This window comes from Aptenodytes patagonicus, chromosome 20 (genome assembly GCF_965638725.1).
Source record: "Aptenodytes patagonicus chromosome 20, bAptPat1.pri.cur, whole genome shotgun sequence".
Classification (NCBI taxonomy): domain Eukaryota; kingdom Metazoa; phylum Chordata; class Aves; order Sphenisciformes; family Spheniscidae; genus Aptenodytes; species Aptenodytes patagonicus.
In genome coordinates, this window is record NC_134968.1 from 2,405,474 (window position 1) to 2,426,897 (window position 21,424).

At 57.2% G+C, this 21,424-nt stretch overlaps 1 protein-coding gene across 1 annotated transcript in view; it reads right to left on the reverse strand.

The window, feature by feature from the left end:
• Positions 1-637: 637 nt before the first annotated feature.
• Positions 638-21,424, reverse strand: part of SKAP1 (src kinase associated phosphoprotein 1) — a 156,615-nt gene continuing 135,828 nt past the window's right edge. Inside the window, exons 10-13 of the mRNA XM_076356627.1 lie at positions 19,960-20,022; positions 13,984-14,096; positions 1,495-1,613; positions 638-856 (exon numbers count right to left, since the gene is read on the reverse strand). Coding sequence (XP_076212742.1) covers positions 1,515-1,613; positions 13,984-14,096; positions 19,960-20,022 — 275 coding nt within the window. The 3' untranslated portion in view covers positions 638-856; positions 1,495-1,514. The remainder of the gene's footprint in view (positions 857-1,494; positions 1,614-13,983; positions 14,097-19,959; positions 20,023-21,424) is intronic.

A 21,424-nucleotide genomic window follows, 5' to 3' on the forward strand; every position in this document is an offset into this window, starting at 1 on the left:
AACACCGGAGGGATCTGAGCCGAGCTCGTGCCCTGCCAAGCTGAGCTCTGGGCATCCCAAAACCATCCTCCGCACCAAAGAAATGCCCGTCAGGGAGGTGCCTCCGTGGGTGCGAGCGAGGCCGTGTGCGGGAGCCCGGCAAGGCAGCAGGCACCGGGACGGGTTCGGCTGCATCCCCGCAGCCCCCTGCATGCCTCTGGGGTCCCACGGGGTCCCCCCGATTGTGCCCGGCTTCCAAACATCTGCACAGCTGTGCTTCGGAGCAGCCGTTGGGCCGATGGCTGGGCTCACCCCGCGGGCGATGCTCCTGCTTTGGCACCGACGCGCCCCAGCCGCTGCCGGCCGAGGGCTGGCGGGTGCCGGGGGGCTGCTCCGGTGCAGCCCAGGGGGTTTGGGCACCCTCCCCGGGAAGGCTGCAGTCAGCAGGTACTTACCACCATCTAGTGGCCCTTCAGCCAAGTGCGGGAGGAGGAGGAGGAGGATGCGCTGGGTTAATCCTCCGTCGTGGGCTGGGACGGGCCCGGACCAGAGGGCTCCGGGGACGCTCAGAGCTGGGGCTGGAGACAAGGCGCCACTGCCCGCACCCAGCTCCGGCTCCAGACCCACAGCGAAGTCTGGAGCAGCCAAACGTAGAGAAGAAAATGGCTTTATTGTGGGTTGCCAGCCCCCCCGCGCCCTCGCCATGCCCCGGTGGCATCACAGCGGGTACCACGGGGCAGAGCAGGGCCCCGGGGCACCGTGCGTGGGCTGGGTGATGGGACGTGGGTCTGTTCATGCAACGGGTTCCCGTAGGAGGCTGGGGCCGGTGGTGGGGACAGCGTAGCCGGTTTCTCAGCATGGCCAGGGAGAGAAGCACCTGGATTCGGGGAGGGGGAGAGACACGGGTGACGGTGGGGAAGGAGACACCGAGACGCAGGCTGGGACTGACACGGCCTCGCGCGTTGGTGTCTCGTGGGCACAGAGGGGATAAGGAGGGCGGGAGATCTCTGGGCAAACGTGGAGGTCTCGCTGCCCCAGGCAGGTGTCAGGACTCTGCCTCTAGCTTGGCTGCAGACCTCCTCCGCTTTCCCAGCCCTGACCTGTGCCTCAGTTTCCCCATCTGCCAAATGCCTCCGATAACGGGTTTTGTTTGGGAGAAAAACACTGCATATGCAGCGCTCGGTGTCAGCGTTGGTGTTACAGCCGGTGACACAGAGCTCTCTGGGTCCGATGGAGGTGGCTGCCGTGGTTTTAGCACGTTTCTCCCATGGAACTTGAAGGACTTGAAATCCAGGGAGGGACGCTGGGCAGGGTGGCATTGTCCCTGAACTGCGACTGTGGTTCCCAGTCTCTCCTGCTCCCATGTAAAACGGAGACCAGGAGATGGAGCCAAAGACAGTCCTCAAGGCTCAGCACCCCAGAGATGCTGGGGCACCCCAGGAATGGAGCCGCCTCCCCAGCACCCGCCCCCACGCCCCATCCCCAGCGGGTGCACCCCGGGGTGCCACCTCTCACCTGGGGTGCCGCGGTCCTCGTCACTCCTCCAGGTCGTAGGCAGCCGCCAGGTAATCCTTCGGGACAATGCCGACCACGTTGTTGAGCTCTCCGACCCACCAGCCGTACACGTTGTACTCCTGGGGAGACACAGCCAGAGGGACGCGGGTTTAGTGCCGGGGCAGGGGACGTGGCTCAGGTCCCTTCCTTCAGTACCTGGATCTGCAGAGAGCAGCCCCCAGACTCCCACCAGAAAATACCCCAGTCCCACCTCTCCCCCCTGTAAATCCTTCGCTGTCCTTCCTAACCCCCCTCCTTCCTTCTGCCCCGCTCTCCCCTTCGCCCTGGGTCCTGCGGGGCACGGCTTGGGGCTTGCTCGGAAACTCAGCGTTTAATTCACACCCTGATATTTTGGGGTATTTTAGTTACAGATGGCAACCCTCGGGATGTCCCAGGCCCCAGCCTGGAGCTCCGTGAAGCCTCTCCAGGTGGATCGTGCCTGGGTAACACATCCCCTCCCCAGATTCACGTGTGATTTTCCCCTGACAGCAGATATCGGAGGCAAATAATAACAGAGAAAACTTCCCCCGCTGTGTGTGCGAGAGGAGGAGTTAGCACACACAGGCTTAAGAAGTTTGCCATCAAAGCAGGAGATATATATTTTTTTTTTTTAAAGGAGATGTTAAAAGCGATGTGCACAGCAGCACGTCCCGTCCCGTGTCCCACGCGAGCTCTGACACCCCCCCCCCCCGACCTGGTTGGGGCATTTAACGGGTCCCCGAGCTCATCCCTGCTTCCCGAGAGGGCAAGGGCTTTGCTCAGGAGCGGGGCTCAGTCACCAGAGACAGACATTGCTCCCGACGCTTCCAGCTCTGCAGATGGTGCTGCCCTCGCCGGAGCCAGGAAAGGGTCCCAGGAGCCCCGACACTCCCCGGGTTGGGATCCCGACGCTCCCCAGGGACCCGCGCCCCAGCAAACAGCCCTGAGTCAAGCCCCCGCGATGCCGCTGGAGAGGAAGGAGCGGGCAGGGATGGGGGCTACATCCCCCTGCCCCGCCGCCCTCACCAGCCAAGGGAGGAAAAAACCTGCTGCAAAACCAGAAGGAAAAAATTTTGGGTCCATTTGCTGTAGCCTGGAGACCCGTGGGCAGAGGGGCCAAGATGCACCCCAGGCGTGACGGGCAGCCCCCAGCCTCCACTCGCCCCCCCCCCCCCCCAAGCTCTGCCATAGCCTGAACACTATGAGGTATTTTAAAATAATTTCTGCTTTGATGAATTGCCGGGTAGTCCGCGATTGCTCATAATCAAAGGGAGGAAAATGCAAATGAGAGCCAGCCGAGAACTCGCGGCACCGAGCGTTTATTTCACTGCGCAGTGCCAAAAAGAATTAAAACAACATTAAACTCCCAGCAATAATGTTTAAGTCCTCGTTTCCAAGTGCCAAATTGCACCACTCTGGATCATACAGATGTTCGTTAATTATGCTAATTTTTATTAAACTATTAAAAAGAGGAGTGCACTGGCACAGCAAGGCAGAGCCCAGTGCAGGGTGAACTCTGCTCTCGTCTGGAGATGCTAATTTACATCTTGCTAACGTGCTGGTGCCTGATACCGGGTTTTGGAGGGGGGTGAGGAGAAGGAGGGAGCTTGAGGATGGTTTTGCTGGAATCCACCTAATTACACGCTAATGGGGCCCCTGTGCCCAGTACCTGCCTGGACTGTGTTAAGGGAGGGGGGAAGTAATTTAGCTGAGACTTTACAGAAGGGACTGAAAACCCACTAATCGGGAGGATAATTGCTCCAGCGAGGTCGGTGGGCCCTGAGCATGCCGGTACGGCAGCATCAGGAGAGGGGAGTGGGATGCTCTGCCCCCTCCACCCACTTAACCTTCATCAGATGCTGCGTGGCAGGAGCTCGGCAGGGTGCTGCCTCCAGCACCCATGGGTGCTGATGCCATGCCAGGAGCCCCTGGGGGCCCTGGCACGCAGCACCGGGCATCAGCCAGGAGGCAGAGCAAAGCCATCGCTCTGCCCCGTCCCCAGAAATGCAGCAGGACCGAGCAAACTGGGAACCCAGTGCCCTTTGCAGGCTGGCAGGTAACAGGGAACCAGATTTGGGGGTCACCCCAACATCCCGGCGGCCATCCTCCCGGCCCAGCCATCCTCTACACGGCCACGACGGCCTCGCTCTGCTCCCGAAATGGTGTGATTTTCTACCAGAAGGAAGAAAACCCCTCAAAGCACTTCTCCATGTTCTGTTCCCGAGATCCCCGGTGCCAAGCGAACCCGAAGCAGACGCTCGTTCGGATAATCACCCGCAATGGGGGCTTTTATGGCGGGTTGGTGCACGGGGCTGTAAAAGGCTTTATGCTGCTAATCTCCATCGACAAGGGAGAAGGAAAACGGGGAAGAAGAAACAAGACGACAACCACAACCCGGTTTCTCTCCCTGCCTTGCACCACGGCTGCTCTAGCATCACCCGGGAGAGGCGATGCTCTTCCGAGGAGGGGGAAAGCGGAGTCCCTGAATGACCCAGCTACAGATTCCCCCTGTCCCCATCAGGGGGGACATCCCACAGCCCAAGCCCACAGTCACAAAGGTGGTGACAGGAACGTGGCCAACTGTCCCCTGCACGGCCTCAGACGGACGACTGCCTGGTGGGACCCTAAATGTGCAGCCACATCTCTCCAGCAGCACTTCCCCTGCTCCACCAAGCTCAAATCGTCCCGTCCAACATCCCTCCTGCCCCTCACCGAGAAGCACGGGCTCTCTTCCTCCGCACGAGCGGATGATATTTACTCCCCACCGGTGCTCCCAAGCCCTCCTTGCCACCGCACTCCTTCGCCAGCCCTCGTAAACAACCCCGTCGGGCTTCGGGAAGGCCATTAATCACCCCCCTTTGCACAGAAGATCAATGACGCTTTGATGGATGCCGAAGGAAAAGCCAATCAGTCAGGGACTTATCGGTTTATGATTGCTCGGCCCCATTATTAGTGCTTGTGTGTCATACATTATTGTTAGGAAAATGGAGGAATCTAATTCATAGATGAGGTATGGCAGGCGTGCGAGGGGTCGGCTGACACCGGGGAGTTTTATACCAGGTCAAGCTATACATCTATTTACCTCGAAAACCGTCTCGGAGCTGCAGCAAGCTCTGAAATCGAGGGGCTACCTGTCCTTGGGGGATTCGGAGCCGGCGGCAGCTGAGGGATGCGGCTGGGATCACCATTTCCTTGGCACGTCACCCAGGCTGGCGCACGGAGGAGTTAATTCGGGTGACACTCACCCTTTGCTTCAGATTGTGGCCTACCACTACCTGCCCCCTCGCCTCCGCCGCTGCTCTTTTGTAGGGTAAATCCCTATAAAAATAAATGATTCCCACTTGCTTCCAATGATTCAATTCTCAACTGCTGCAAGGAGCTGAGGACACACAGCTGGAGCTGGGGCATCGCTCCTTCCCCTTGTCCCCCCTGCAGTGCCTGCTCCGGCATCGCCCAGGGTGGCCGCAGTGTCCCATCCCACCGGGGTCCACGTGTCCCGTCCCACCGGGCTCTCCACGTCCCAGCCCAGGGGGAAGAAGCTGAGAGACGTAAGGGGCTCAGAGCAAGCAGTACTAGGGGAGGCGGCGGGAGAGGAAGGTGACGGTCCCCAGCTGGGGAAGGCCAAGCAGAAATGACCACCTGGGCCTGGGGAGGCACGTGGGCAGTTTTGGCAAGGACAACAGTGCAGCTCCTTCCTTGGGATGAGTTCTCAGGCTTTCCGTGGGGAGACCGGCCTGATCGAAGGCGTTCAGGATTTAGCCCGTTAGTCATTTCCCATTAAAAACAACCAGCCAACCGGCCGAGCAAGGCAGCGCCACGGACCAAGGCGCCCGATGACAAGCCAACCCTGAGCACGCCGCGGCGGTGGCACGACCTGGCTTGGGGCAGGAGGGACGCGCGTCCCTTCGGGCACCCCGGGGGCCCAGCCGGCTCCCCGCCAAGACGCTGCGGCCGGGGGGGGGGGGGGGGGGGGGGACGGCGCGGGGGACACACGGCCGGGGCAGACAGACGGCGGCGGCCGGGCCCCCGGTGCGGCGCGGGAGCGGGCAGAAGGTGCAGCTGGAGCTCCGCCAGCCGCTGGGGCCGGGCTGGGAGACAATAGCGGCGGCAGCATCCGATCCGCGGCGCTGATGGGATTGGGAGCCCATGTGAAACTGCTGTATTAATATTTATTCCATAAAGCGCGTGGCTCCCAGCTTTGCGCGGCTCCGCCGCGCTCTGACCGCAGTACCAACCCTCAGGCACCGCAAACACAATTTGAAAACAATGTGACGGAAATGTTTAATCTGCTCAGCCCATCTGTGCTTCGTATTTCTCCAGATCTCCCTGAGAGAGGCGCCTTCGAATCTCCACATTGCCTTTAATATTCTCCTAAATCACCTCCCCACTGCACTTCAAGGGCCATTGCTACAATATCACAGGTTCATCGAGAGTGCACGGGAGAAGGGGGGGGTGCAGGGAGGGGAGGGTGAGGGACGGGGGTGTCGGCTGGGATATTTTTTATTTTAAAATATTTCCCAGAGATGGTGTTCCTGTGCCCCTCGGACAGGCAAGAGAGAGGAGAAAAAAAGAAAAGGGGGAGGAAAAATAAGAGGGAAGTTATATTGTGCTGTTGCTGGGAGGCGATTAGCGAGGCTGTTTAGAAGCAAACAGGCTGGAATGGAGCAAAAATCATTTCCAAAGAATCGCTTTTATTAATCTCCTTCCTCGGCCGCTCGCTTTCACGTGCGGCTGCCGCTATTCCTCTCTCCGGAGGGCCCCATCCTGCTCCCAGCTTCACACGCAAAGCGGGCGCGGATGCTCGGGTGACGGGGAACACCCCGAAACAGCAGCAGCTCGAGGCGGGGGGGGGGGGGGGCTGGGCCCAGCACTCCTGGGTCCCCCCGCCCCGGCACAACCGTGACCTAGCGCCAAGATGCTCCAGCTCAGGTGCATCCCTGCCTCAGTTTCCCCATCGCGCCAAGGCTGGTGCCCGGCGCGCGGCTTTTCAGTACGTAAAGGGGGCTTATAAGAAAGACGGGGACGGGCTTTTTAGCAGGGCCTGTGGCGACAGGACAAGGGGGAATGGCTTTAAACTAAAAGAGGGGAGATTCAGACTAGGCAGAAGGAAGACATTGTTTACGCTGAGGGTGGTCAGACACCGGCCCAGGTTGCCCAGAGAGGTGGTGGATGCCCCATCCCTGGACACATCCAAGGTCGGGCTGGACGGGGCTCTGAGCGACCTGATCTAGTTGAAGATGTCCCTGCCCACGGCAGGGGGGTTGGACTAGATGACCTTTAGAGGTCCCTTCCGACCCAAACCATTCCACGGTTCTACCTCCACCGGGAGAGGCCCCGGCTCCCACCCCGGGCCGCCGGCCGCTGCCACCCCCAAACCCTGGGTGCGGGGTTGGGGTGCAGGGGGTGCGCGGGCTCCCAGCTCCGGCGTTGCATCCCCCGGCGTTGCCATGGCAGCCGCTCCCGGCTTCGCTTCCCGCATCCCCGGGGGCCGGCGCAGCCGGATCCACCTGCTCCTTCCCCGACCCTCCGCGGGGTCATAGTCAGGTCGGCAGAATAAATGAACGTGAGCACTAATGATGTGTTTGCTGGCTGTTTATGCTCTCTGTGTGTCAGGGGCACTCACATTTAGAGAGCTCATTATGGCTGCAATTAGACTGCACCATTGCTAGATATTTAACTCCTTTTTCTTTTAAATTAGCATTTTAATAACGTGCTTTGAGCAGGGGAAACAAAATGACCATTTTTCACGGACAAACTTCCTAGCTGTAGGTGCAACTTTAATGGCAAAGTTGCAAGGGAGGTAAAATAAGATCAGGCCTGTTCCCTTCCCACCCATCCCTGCCCTCCCCCCCCCCCGCCACCAGGAAGGGGGGAAAAAAACCGGGAGAGATTTTTATTTGCTTTATCGCACACTCCATTTCCTAAATTTGTTCTGCAGCCAATTATTTTCGCCTTTAAAGCCCTGAATGCTCACGCCTGATGAAAATTAGCAGCCATCTGAGTTAAACTCTGCCTGTGACCTGTGAAGAGGGCTCGAAATAATTGCGTACATGTGTGTGTGCACGCACGTGTGCGAGGAGCCATCCATCCCCGACTCCCCGAGCTGCAAGAGGGGAGCCGGGGGGGGGTGTGTGTGTGTGTGCGTGTGTGCGGATGGGAGCAGCCAGCGCCGATTATGTGATGGGTATTATCAAAATATCTTTATACAGTAACCCCCCAGGGCCGCTTCCCTGCAAAGGTCACCGCAATTATTTCCCCTTCATTCATAACTCTTCGGTTGGGCTTACGGGACCGGGGGAGGCAGAGGGGGACGAGGGGGACAGCCGAGGGGCTGGCTGTGGCCACTGCGCCGGGAGGAGGGATGGGGACCGGCGGGGGGGGACGCGGCGAAGGCAACGGCTCTGTGAATTCACCGGGAACTTGCAAAAACGCCCGTTTTCTTCACACCCGCTCCACAAAGTGCAAAGCCCGACCCCAGCCAGCCCGAAAGTCGTGGCTTCGTCCTTCCGTGAGGATTTACGCTCCTAATTAACTGATGACCCTAAACCACCCATCTTTCCCCCGGGGATTGCTGCGAGGGCCGTGGGGAGGGGGCGAGGGACCCCCGGGGGTGGGTGCACCCACTGCTGCCGGGCTGGGAGAGGCGCCCGAGCCGGGACAGGGGGTCAGCAGGAGCGGGTGCCCCCCACCGCCCCAGGACAGGGGGTCGCTGGCAGTGGGTGCCCCCCTCTGCACCGGACCCCGGTCCCAGCCCCAGCCGGCTCCAGCCCCTTTCTGTAACGACTGGCAGCCCCCAGACACCCCAGGTCAGGACCAGGGGCCAGAGCCGGGACCCCCAGGGCCCCCACGCAGCCGAAATCGCACCGAGGGTCCCGAATCAGTGGGAGACCACAGCAGGGAAGGGCAGGAGAGGAAGGAGAGAGACGCAGCCTTTGCGAGAACGATGCTTTAAACGTTTCCCCTTTTGCATCCGCTCAGCTGTACCTTCGACACCACTGTTTCACAAATACAATCCGGGTAGCGCAGGCTGTAATTTGGTGATAGCTACCCCAGGACATATCTAGATACACTTCTGTTATTTTAATTAAATACTGCATTACGGTTTGTGACAACTTCATCGCTATAGCGTAAATGAATTTGGAATTAAAGTCTTACTTAGGCATTCCACTACTTCCCCCCCCCCCTCCCCTCCACCCCTCCGTGGTACAAAGCAAAAGGCTATAAAATCAAGATGTTTGTTCATTTACAGATGGAGCAGCTTGGAAAAGGGGGGGGGGGGGGGGAAGGAGAAAAGGCGAGACGGTGCAGAAGCGAGCGCGAAACACCGGTGGCTTGCGAGCATCCTCGGGTGGAGGAGAAGCACAAACGGGGGATGCTGAATATTAATTGTGCGCGTTACCGTTATCCTCCAAACCGGGCTCCTCCGAACACCCCTTCCCCCGGCCGCGGGATTTCTGCGTTGTCCGTGATTCTCATTTTTAACTCTTTGATTTGTGACTGCTGCAGAGAGGACGGAGCGCTGGAAGTTTTAGACCTTTGGGGATTCGGTCCGTGGGAAGGGCACGGCGGCGGCCGGAGAGACTGAGTTATGGCAAAGGGAAACTTTTTATTTTATGCCCAGGCCTGGGAGTTTCAATTCCATCCATCTATTAACTCGTCTCTAATGAAACTAGACCGTACGTGACATTTTGCAATATAACTGCTTTAAATGTTACCACATCAATTGGTTTAAATGTTACCCGCGCCTCATGAACCGGGAGATGGTTTTATAATTATCTCCGTCTCTCTCTAACGAACAAAGATTTCTACTGTCTGCTGGTATTTTACATTAGCAAAGGAAACAAGGATGCCTGCTCGAAACACGGGTGCTCAACAGGCTCAGACAAATAAAAATCACAAGTCGTGAGGGTGGCAGAGGTGTTGCCTGTCACCCCTTGGCAAATCGATGCCAGATTTAAAACCTTCCCGATCTGTTTTGCCTACGTGCAACTGGGGTTTCACCCTCAGTTCTCCTCTCGTTCCCTCTATCGCCGATTAACCACCCCCCAAATAAAAACGACTCGCATCCATCTACCCGCACACACACATATATATATATCTATAATATGTAGATCCATAAAACGACGGCAGCCCGTGAAAGTTATGGCCGGGGAGGGATGGGCTTAACGACAAGGCTCCGCTTTAATATTTCCCGTTGTCACAACCCCAAGTGAAATTTCCACTTCCATTTACGAAATAAGCTGGGAAATCGTCGGGCATTTGTTACGCTGGAAACAAAAAAAGCTGTTTTTTTGTTTGGGGTTTTTTTTTTTGGTTTTGGTTTTGGTTTTGCCACCCGTTTGAAACAGGGCATCGCAGCAAATGTCACCCCCACCTCCCCGGCAGATTAGCAAGGGGCTCGTTACTAAATCTCTGTCTAATAAAGGCAGAGTTGACTCTGGAGGAGCTGCTGGTTATAACGCTGGCTTTGGAAAATGGAAGGATTGTCACACTTAAAGACACAAATTTCCCCTGTAATATATTCGAATGGAAACCTCTGAATCCAATACTACATGGGCATATCTAATAAATTCACAATATTTCAGCCTCAACAGCCTACAACGGTTAGTTTTAAAGATTTATGTGGTAAAAAATTACTCGGTGATGAATATAGTTTATTCTGTGCAGTATTGGAGGGTATAAGGAATTAAACTACTGTCTTTAACAGTGAATTTATTATTACCTCTGTCAAAGCTGAAGTCTTTAACAGCATTTATTACAAATTTCAGTGCAAAATAAATGGTCAGAGTACTCCTTAAACCTTAAACCCCCCCAGCGGAACCACGTGCCAGCCCAGGAGAAGTTCATGGGCCGGGGGGACAACGTCTCAGCAGCCCCCCAAGATGACCAGGGCTGGCATTGGGGTACCACGACTGCGGGGAAGGGGCCACCACGTGTCCCTGCCACGGCCACCGCTGCCCCGTGGGGACCGGGGTCACCCACCGGGGAGGGCGGGATGGCACGCTTGGAGCTGGCACGGTGGTCGGTGTGGGGTGAAAGCAGCGGGGTCGGGGCAAAATTTGGGACGCAGCATCGGGGACATGCGGGTGGAGCCCCCACGGATGGGGCAAAATTTGGGACGCAGCATCGGGGACGCGCGGGTGGAGCCCCCACAGATGGGGCAAAATTTGGGACGCAGCATCAGGGACGCGCGGGCTCTGGACATCATCGGCGCTGCCTCCCCGGCGCTCAGCCACCCTTTTGTCCTCGCCTGCGATGGGTGTCCCCTCATTTATAAAAATTACCTGGGAGGAATGAGGCTGCCAGGGGCTTGTTCTGGACGATTGGTTCCCGCCGGGGGGGACGAGGGGGCCGGCGGGGGAAGGATGGCCCTCGCTTGAATTTGACCGGTGGGTGACCGTTGCCTTCCAGCTGACCCCGCCGTCCCATCCCCGTCCCTCCCAACTCGGGAGCCTCCCAAAGGGGTTATTAATGGGAGTCGAACGCCGCCGAGCCCCGGGAGCCCATCTCCGCAGCCCACCCCACCGGAGACCCCGGGGGGACTGAGCCCACCGCCCCGGGATGCAGCTGCGCGCTGAGCCCCGACCGGGCTTGTTACACGTTGGCTCCATCACCCACGAGGGTCAGCGCATCAGGGGACCCGTGGCCACCCCCGTGGCCTCTCCCCACCAGCGAGATGGCCCCAAATCCAGGCAAAATGCCACTAGATGTCACCACACGCCTTTCGCTCGGGGTCCGGGGTATGGGAATATGCCCCCCCACTTCCCCCCCTGCTTTCATTGAAAGCAATTGAGAGAATTAACTTATCCGGTTTTATGGCCTGCTTGTCACATCCAACTAAGCCCACTTAAAATAGGAAGTCTCGCTGCATTCAAATAATTATCATAACGTACAAATCACTCAGCCAGGGGACAAGGGACCGGTGCCGGGGAAAGGGACGCGATGCCGGGGTTTTTGCTGGGATTACTGCTTCGCCCTCCCCAAATTCATTCCCCCTTGTATTAGCCCGGCTGGGCTGCACCGAGTGGGGTAGCGGTGTTTCGGTGCAAAGCAGGGTGATGAGGTGGGGTACGGGCTCTGCAGCATCGGCCAGCTCTGGCCGTGACCCCCCCCCGGCCCCGTTATCCCTGCGGCACCGGGGCTGGACGAAGCGCTGGTGGCACTAAGGGTGCAACAAGGAGCCTCCTGCCCGCGTCTGGGGGGACGATGAGAAAAGCCCTCGACAGTGGCATCCCCTGGACTCCTGACATGGCAGCGAAGGGACCGCTCCAAGGAGGGATGGCAGCGGGTGACGATGCTGCCCTTGCCCCGGGCAGGACCGTGCATCCCCTCCGCCGCAGCATCCCCCCACCCTCCCCGCGCCCGCAGCCCCGGGGCTGCCAAGTCCCTCCCAGCTACTGATGTCCACTAACCCCCAAATCACTTTTCCCCACTGTTGATGCTCGAAATGTCAGACAGGACCCGAGCAGCAGCCGGCGTGTGTTTCAAAGACACCAGATGGATTTTTATATTAGCTACTATTTCATGTTCAGACAGAGCGACCGCACCGCTAAAACGGCAGCCTCGATGCTGCCGAGTTTGCTTCTGAGATTAATTCTGCGAAATTAATTGGGACAAGATTGAAAAGGAAATTAAAATGCAGCTGAGTGAACAGGCTTTTCAAACACCTTTCCCCCCCCCCGCCATCTCCCTCCTTCCCCCCCCCCCCGCCCCGGCCCCGCACCGCCTCCGTTCTGCGGCGGCCGCAGCATCCGTCGCGCAAAGTAATTTACGGGGGAAAAGCTCTCAGGACCGATCGGTTACGTGTGAGGAAGCCAGCACAAGAGTCGCAATCTGGAGCCACTGAAGAGAGCGAAAACCCTGCCGTGACTCCAAGCTGTGTCCCTGAGCTGGCGCGGGGGGGGGACCCACGGCAGCGGGATGGACCGAGGCGCCGGCAGCGGTGGGGGCACCGAGGGCTGCGGGTATCGCCCCCAGGGACGGCCGTGGCTTGCTCCTGGTGTCACCCCTCTGGATAAATGAGGTGACGAGCCGGGGCTGTGGGTTCAGTGCCCGGAGCAGGTCAGCCCCCGTCCCGGGGGACAGCGGGTCGCTAAATGCTGCCGTAAAGTGCTTTGAGATCCACGGATAGGGAATTCTCAGCCTTCCGAAAAGGGACGGTGAAGCCTAGACTCAAAGCTTCTCGCTGCTGCTGCCAGGGATGCAGCTGCCCCTGCGGGGACGCGCAGGAGCTGGCCTCAAAATATGCCAGCTAAAAATGTCCGTGCCGCACCGGCCGCAAACCTTCGGAGAGGTGGATGGGCAGCCGGCGGTCAGCCCACGCCGGGCTCGGGGCTGCCGCAGCACCAGCGGTGCCCAGCTCAGGGCCTGCAGGAGCGAAGGGCAGCCGTGCTGCAGGTCCGGCCTCGAGGGCTCTGACGGATGGACAAAACCTCCAAGGGGAGGCCTGACACCGCCACCGCGGCTCTCCTGCCCATCGCCGCGGCATCCGATCACCCGTGTCCACCCCGGGGGACATCCTGTGGCTACCGCCAGGACGCGAAACTAAATCTGATTCTTTTTCTCAGCTATAAAACGTGGCCTTGGTCTTAACAAGCCTGAGACTTGGAGGTGCTCTTCATCTCCAAAGCTCCGTACCCACCACAGCTGAGCCACCGCTGCACGCGCCACCCTTCCCCGCATCGGGTCCGCTTGCCCTTCCCCGGGTGGGTGCCCACCAAGGGCAGACGGGGCACAACCACCGAGTTCATCACTGTTCCCGTGCCAGACTGGGGTGCAAAGCGCGTTGCGAAACACCATCCACACCATGCAACCCCCCAGGTTCATCACTGTCCTTGGGGTACAAAGTGCATTGCAAAACAAAGCGCGGCCCCCCCCCAAGTTGTTCCCGTGCCATATCGGGGTGCAAAGCGCATTGCAAAAGATCCACCCGTAAAATGCAACCGCCCCAGCTCATCGCTGCCAGCCGGGGCCACCGTGGTCCGGCGGGGACCGGCTGGGAGCCAGGGCAGAGACCTGCGGGGACGAGCGGGACCGGGAGAGGGTCACGGGCACCGGTGGCTCTGCTCTTGCCCCCGCAGACCCGCTAATGCAAACACTTAATTTATTCACCTGCGTGCGCTTGCCGAAGGGAGCCCTGGTCACACCCGGCTGAGCAACTCAATTACCCCTGTAATACCTGAGCAACAGCACGTACAGACTCCATTACCGGGGAAAAAAAAAAAAAAATTAAAAAAAAAAATCTTGCTTTGGGGCATTTGCAATGCCACGTGTGAAGGCAGGGGGTACGGGCAGGAGTGGCACTGATGGCGCAGTCACGGAGGGGACCCCAGCATCCCGCTCCCCCCTCCACTAAATTGCTGATCTAACTCTGCTTTGGACCTTGATTTTTACCAATTTCATCAGCTCTTGACCTTGCAATTGAGCCCCAGCCCCATGACGATGAACAAGGGGCGGCCGGCGATGCTCTACCTTGCTTAGGATGTAGATGAGGTCTCCGCGGTGGAAGGAGAGCTCGTCGGGATGCTCGCTGCTGCAGTCCCACATGCCTTGGTAGTAATTGGCATAATCTCGCCGGGGACCTCCTGGGGAAAACAAAAAGAGAGGTCAGGGTGACAGGGAATTATACGGGGAAATATTGGGGTTGTGGGGTGGGGTGTTGGGGGAGAGGGGCTGGTATTCGTTGGGGAAAGGAAGGAAATGTTGGTGTTATTAATTTTGCATTTCGATTACAAGGCAGAGGCCAAAGACGTACTGCAAGAAAAAGGGGCTGGTCAATAAATAAATGCAACATCTACCGGTAAATACACATGAACACATTGATAAATGTTTCAGTTTCAGAAGACCCTGAATTAAAGCTGTTCACTACAAACCACAAAGGGAACCAAAGACGCCTTCCCTCTCTCCCGAGTCCCTCATCTCCTCCTTGGGCTCAAGCCCAGCTGTCCCTGAGGTGGACATCCATAACCTGGTGACATCCATAACCTGGTCAAGAGGGGACACGTGGCACCAGCGCCAGCTCTGCCGGGCGGTGTCCCCACCACGGTGACAGCCGTGCCAGAGGCCATGGAAGAGGAATACCATTAATTGACACGGGTATTTGCACGGGGCCGCTGGGAGGATGCTGCTGGGGAAGGCGATCGCCAAGTTTATTTATTAATTAAAGAAGCCAAACAGGGGATTGCAGTCGATGGAGCAGGGCCCGCTCAGCAAACAGCACCGACTGCTCGACTGGGAGCGCCCGGAGCAGGAACAGGGATGGGAGGAGAGCGGGGAGCAAACATTTGCCTTCACCCCCCCATTCCCGGGAGGTCAGAGAAGGTCCCAAACCCTCTATGGCATGACACAACCTGATAGCTCAGGTCTCGATCTTCCCACCGAGCTGTGAGCCTTTGCTCAACGCCTGTGACCACAGCCTGCTGCAGAAAGGGAAGGGAAGATGAGCTGGCAGACTCTTTTTTTACCTTTTTTTTTTCTTCCTGGGGGAGGCAAATGATCTGTTTGCTGAAAGCCGTGGGTTTGGGCTGATGAGACTGTTGTCAAACCGTGCCAAGGCTGGGGACCGCCCTGGGCTAAATGTGCTCGTGGGTTTTCTGGAAAACGTTGCAGCAGCGTTTCCAGAACGAAACATTTCCATCTTTGCCATCCCAGAATGGCATTTTCCACCTCAGAAACTGGCCCAGAGACCAGAGCCACCACGAAAGGCAGGTCCCCACCGCAGCATCCCGCCGTGCGATGGGACCAGATGAGCCTGATGCCAAGGTCTTGCAGAGCCCCACGACGGGAGGAGATGCTACTCTGCCCAATATGCAGGCCGGGGAAGCGACTCGTCCCAGCACGTCCAACAGACCCTTCACAGCATCAAAAAACCACCCCCAAAAAAACAGATTCCCAGTTTTCAAGCACACGAGACAACTGTTAAAACGTGCTCCTGGACCAAAGGCTTCAGGCAGGAGACTGCTCTGATGGCACAGCACCAAAGTGGGGGTGAATCCAGATGTCACGACACGGACGTCTCCATGATGTGACCCCCATGGATAATTAAACCCAGTAAAATCACATTCTGCAGGGGGGATTCGAGCACCGGGGCTGTACCAGCGATCTGTGCTGCTCTGCCACGCGGCTGAACCAGGCCCAGAAAGCATAAATAGAAAATATCGAGCACATGTTGGAGGAAATGTTTCTAATATGGTATAAGGGACCGAGTGATAAGGGTGCATCTGGAGTACAGTGCCCAGATTTGATCACCTAAATATGAAAAAGGACATTACAGAGATGGATAATGGCACAGCAGGGAGCAACTGGAATGACTCAGGGACTTGGGGAACTTAAATAGAAAGGCTGGGAAAAAAAAAAGTAGGTCTGCATCCTTTGGAAGTATTAAAGGGGGAGCACACAGTGGCGAGGAAAAGATTGTGAAGGGAATAGAAGGAGAAGGAGCTACTGAGTTATTTAAGCTTGTGCTAAGTGCAGGAACCAGAGGTTATGAACTGGAGGCAGAGGAAATATCAGGGCGTGCGGGCGCTGAGCAGGGGGATGAGGCAAGCAGCAGCTTTGCTAGGAGCCAGCAAATTGTGTCATTAACACGAAAGGTCGTTACGGGAGGGTGTGAGGACAACATCACGATGCGGAGAATAACCTGGTGCGGGGGAACGGGGCTTGGCACCGACCTGCTGGTGTCCCCTGTGAGATGAGGTTGGGGAAAGGCTGCTCCGGTGGTATCGAAAATACCAGTAATTCTATGGAGCATCATCATTAACTTGCTGGCAAAGAGATTTAAACATAGCGATCCCCCAAATCAGCCTCTGCTCCTCTTCCGACAGAGTTCTGCTCTGTGTCACTGATGTATTAGGAGGTGAAGGGGGTTTGGGTTGAGATAGAAAAACACATCTTCCTACAAAACGTTTCCAGAGCTGAAAGTGCCCATTCCCCCCCCAGGAGCTCCCCCGGGACAGAGACCCGGGCGCCTGCTCGCCTGCAGGGAGGATGCTGCCGGGAAGCTGGAGTCAGCCTTGTCCCAGTTATCCCTCGTTTACCAGGAACGCTCAGGAGGTGCCTCCCTATCCCACATCTGCTCTTTCCCGCTTATCAAAGGAACAAGAGGACCTTGGAGGCATCTGGCCACCCTGTCAAGGAGCGGAGAAAGGAGAAGCCGTTGGTGAAACAGAGTCTTTGCAGAAGCCGCGCGCGTGAGCCTGGACGTGATAACTCTGCGAGTACAAAGGGAGAAAGTTTTCCAGGCCACAGGAAGGTTCGTGCTCCCAAAAGTCTGTGTACTTTTCCCCAGCTGTGCCAGCTGGTCGGATGGAAGGTCTCACCCCTCCCTCCAACCCTGCCTTCGAAAGGTCAGCATTAATTGCATCAGATGAGGAAGATGCCTCACGCGGTCGGGCTCTGCGCTTCATTCCCGGCCACAGCCTCGAAAGCAACAAAGACCTTTGTGCCAGCTATCGAGAATATCTTGTTAAAATTAAGGCCGTTTGCAGAGAAGGGATCCTGGCTCCCATTTTAGCGCTTAAAGATAAGGCCAGGCAAGGGAGAACTTCACTCCGCAGCCTTCAAATGGGACGGTGGATGTCCACGATCCTCCTGACCTGCCGGCTCCAGGCTGGGTGGGATGTGGGTCGGATCCAGACAAGCCATCCCAGGCCTCCTGCATTAATTCTGCTCACTTTTACAGATAAGAGGTTTTGTTTAAAAAGCCCCAGTGCCCCGTCTAGACATTTAAGTCTGCGTTCAGGGCAGGGCCGTGATTTCAGTGCGACTGATTTACACTGATGTAAGTGGGACGAGAGCCTGCTCCCATGTTTATGGGCCTTGGGGTCATTAAGAAAACCAGCCAAATGTGACAACCGCATCATTTTCTTCTGCAGCCTGAGCAGCCCCAAGCAGGGGCTGTGGGAGAGGCACGATCCGCCCCAACCCCTTTGCTTCGGGCGTGTTGCTTCAGAAGCCTGTTGACGCTGAAACCTAATGACAACTGTCCGCAGCTCAGGGGTTTTCACTGCTGTGCTCACGCTAGGTGAAACCTCCTGCCACGCTAAGCGCAGGGTACTGTGACAGGAGGCAGGCTGCGAGGCTTTTTTATTTTCCAAGTAGAGGAATTTTGCTCTGTTTGTATTCAACTGGTAAGCTCGCACTGCCGCAGCAGCCCCAAAGCCCGTCCAGTGCAGAAGGCAGGGATTAAGCAGCCCTGAGCGGAGCAAATGGGTGTCTTGGCAGGAGCAGCCTGAAGCTCTCAGCTGCATTTGCTGGGCTGCTCCAGCATTGTGGCATCCTTGTGGTTCTTAGAAATTAGAAACAATAGTTTTCCATTAGCCAAATGCTCATCTGGCACTTTGGCCGTGTGATATAATTAAGAAATAGCCCCTTCCCTCCCTCCCTGCAGCCCGGCCCTCTGCTCAAGGACTCCCGTCATCTCTTTCTCGCCCTTGGTCCAGTTGGACAGAAGCACAAATTACCAAGGCAAAAGGCACGAGGGCTGGGGTTCCTGGCACTGCAATAACCTTTCCCTCTTGAAATGCAGCCCAGCATTTCAGAAGCAAGAGTCTAATATATTATTTAGTGTAAAAACAGACACAGGACTTAAAGCAATCATGACAATGCTAATAACTAAACCAGTTATAACGATTAACAACAATTACAACCGCCAGGCAGATGCTAATGAGTATGAACAGGGTGTTTAAATGGCTGGCAGGGCTGTGACAGGGGAGAGCCAAAATCCTCGGGGTGGCCTTGGGGTGCAGGTTCATCATCACCTCTGGCACCAGCCTGCCATGGAGCTGTGCTCTGCACCCCACTGACCCCCACCTCGAGCTGGAAAACCCACGGGGGAGCTGCTCTTCTGCCGCCTGGTCCTCTGGAGGTTTAAATGCTGGGGCAGTTGTGAAAGGCAAAGAAAAACCTGTGTGCGCGCGTGCACGTCCCATCACCTTCTGCCTTCCTTACCCCGTGCCGAGGAGTCTCCAGGAAAAGCGTGCAGTCCCGCTTCGTGACCACAGTACAGTTTATAAAGATCGGGACGTCATTTTTTCCGAGCTCTGGGTGCTGGTACCGGCTGCAGCTGCCACATGCTCCAGTGGCCAAATAAGTCATCGTGCCGGGGGGTGGGAAACAAGCTCCGCAAAACCACGAGGAGTGGAGAGGCACTGACTTGCTCCGGTCCCTGCAAGCAGCTGGGACTAAAACCTCTCTGCGCTACCAAGATTTCGGTAGAAACCGGCCTGAGCGCCCTCCTGGGCTGGGGACAACTGCAAGGGGGGTTGATGCTGGCCAAAGGGCTTGTTGGATGTTGGATCAGGCTTTCCAGAAACACCGGGAAGTTGGGCACGGGGGCTCTCGGACCACTGGGAGGGGTAAACCAGCTGAGCAATGCTTGGGGTGCTCGTGCATTCAGGAGAGCACAAGCATGCGTGAAGCTGGTTTAGCCGCCCACCATCCACAGCATCCAACACCGAACCCCTCCGGTCTCCATCACCCATCAAGCGGGATGCCTGCTGCGGGTCCCTGGCCGGGCAGGCACCCTGCGAGGCGGGCAGCACCGGGGCGAGACCGTCCCCTCCAAGCTCCAGAGCGGGAGGGTGGTGCGGGAAGCTCTCCCGAGCCGGGCTTTGCCAGGAGGACGTGTTTTCCCATGCAGTGAGGAGCGAGCAGGGCGGCAGGAAGCCCCCGGTCTGTCCAGCCCCGGCTGCTCAGACACAAGCGCTGCTTTCCTGCGCCGGGGAGGAAGCAGCGATGGAAAGCAAAGCAGGTGGGACCGGGGAGGAAACAGATCTTCCGCTCCCGTCCCACGGTGCGGGTCCTTAAGGAAAAAGCAGGGGTGGGGGCCCTGGCGACCATGGCAGGCTCTCGGGCTGCTGGTTCCGGGCGGGCGGCGCTGGTTCCTGGGGTGGTGGTGCGCGTCCTTCCGGCTTCCCGCGTCGAGATCCCTCCCTGCGGCGGCTTCCTCTGGGCCATGGCTTGCTTCCTGCCCTCTCTCCAGGCTGTGTCTGCCCCAGCTCCTCTCCCCGGCCCCTCGGGATGCGCCAAGAGGGCTGGCTCCCTCTCCGCGGTCCAGGATGGGATGAGGGACAGGGACGGGTGTGCCTCCATGGGAGATCCATCAGCACACAGCTCTCATCAGGCAGGAGAGGGGATGGATGTGGGGGCTCCTCCGTGGAGAGCTCACTAAGGCCAACCCCATGGGGTGCCTGTCCAAAAAGGAGAGGCATCCCCCATGCCCGTAGCATGGAGAAGATGGGGAGAGCTCCCCAAGCTTGAGTTGTCTCAACTTCACCAGTTGCAGAGCCTCCTCTGTCACCCATCAGTCTGCTCTTGGGGACCCTCCCATCTTCCACGCACCCCTCCATCACCACCCGCACCCCAGGACGCTCGAAGGCGGCCGGACTCAGACGCCCCAACCATGACCTGGAGGTCCTTTGGGTTGGCCAAAGTAGGCTGGGCTCTTACCGCTTCTCTGTCTGCTCCCGGCATCCTCACTGTCCTCTGGGAAGGGGGGCTCCAGCTCCTCATCTGGGGGCAGAAAACAGAGCAGAGAAGTCAGGGGAAGGGCTGTGAGCGTTACTGCTGCACCAAACCCCCAGGCAGGCAGAGGGCTGCGAGAGCATCCGACTGTCAGAATAATAAATTCCTGGCTTAATTGTGAAGAGTGGAAGGGAGGAAGTCACAGATAATATTTTAAAACGTGTTGCATAAAAATATGAATTGTTGTTAACACTGGTAAAAACAAATCACTTATTATAGGCTCATAAATTTAGGCAGCACTTTGCTGAGTGCCCTATAGGAAGAGATGCTTCCCGCGCAGGACTCGCAGCCCAGAGAAAAGGAGATGCCGAGGAGAAATGCCAGGACAGAAACGCGAGGAAGGATGAGGGACAGAAGCAGAAATTAAGGAGGAGAAAGAAGACCCCAGGCAGTGGAGGGCAGGCAGGCTGGCACGGCTACGGAGGATGGGGAAAGAGGATGCAAGAAAAGAGTAAAAAATGATGCCGTGGAAAAGGTTAAGGACAGAGGGGCTGGAAGTCACAGGGAAGCCCTGCGAAGATGGCTAGCGACTGAGAGGAGCAAGGATCTATACACAAATAAGTTTAAATAAGATTATTTAACACCAAGCCAGGTACAACCCACCCAGCCTGAGCTGCTCTGGGTGCTGGGGCGAGTCGGGTGCACAGCACCCACATTAGCTGCCGTCACAGCCCAGGCTTCCTTCTGCAACCGTAAAGCAACCTAATGAAATAATATAAATAAAACTCGGTTCTGAAACGTTTCAGAAAGCCAACGCTCAGGCAAATTGCTCATCTGCACCTCTGGCACTGCTGCTGGCAAAGGGCTGTTGGGGAGTGCAGGGCAGCCCTGGCACGGCTGAGCCCGGTGCAGAAGAGGCGTCCCTGTCGCGTCTCAGGGGACATGGCTTTGCTGTCACCTTTAGGCAGAGCCAACAGAAAGCAAGCCTGGGTCTTCAGCTGATCCCACGGCACCCGACTGCGAGGCAGTGAAGTGCTGCTGCTGCTGCTGCTGCTGCTGCTGCTCGGCACTTTCCGAGGACGCGGCCCCAGCCCCGGCCCCAGCCGTCTCTCCCACTCGGCGCTGATCAATGCAAACCAGGTCAGACCTCCGCTGCCAATTACAAATTGCATCCCAAGTTGGAGGGTCACTGCAACTGCTCCCCCATTAGACGGGAAGCAGCACCAAAGATCTTTTCTAAATAAATCAGACTTTATTGTAAAACTCGGCCACTGACGAGACAGAACCTCATTAGCATTGATTTTAAAATAAATTATTGAAAGTGGCTTTTGCCTGCTCTTTGCATTTGTAAAAGAGAACATAAATGTATTTGTAACAGCACTCCCCCCCCCCATCATTCCCACGCACGCACCCCAAACCCTCGCATCTGGATTCCTTTATACTTTAACCA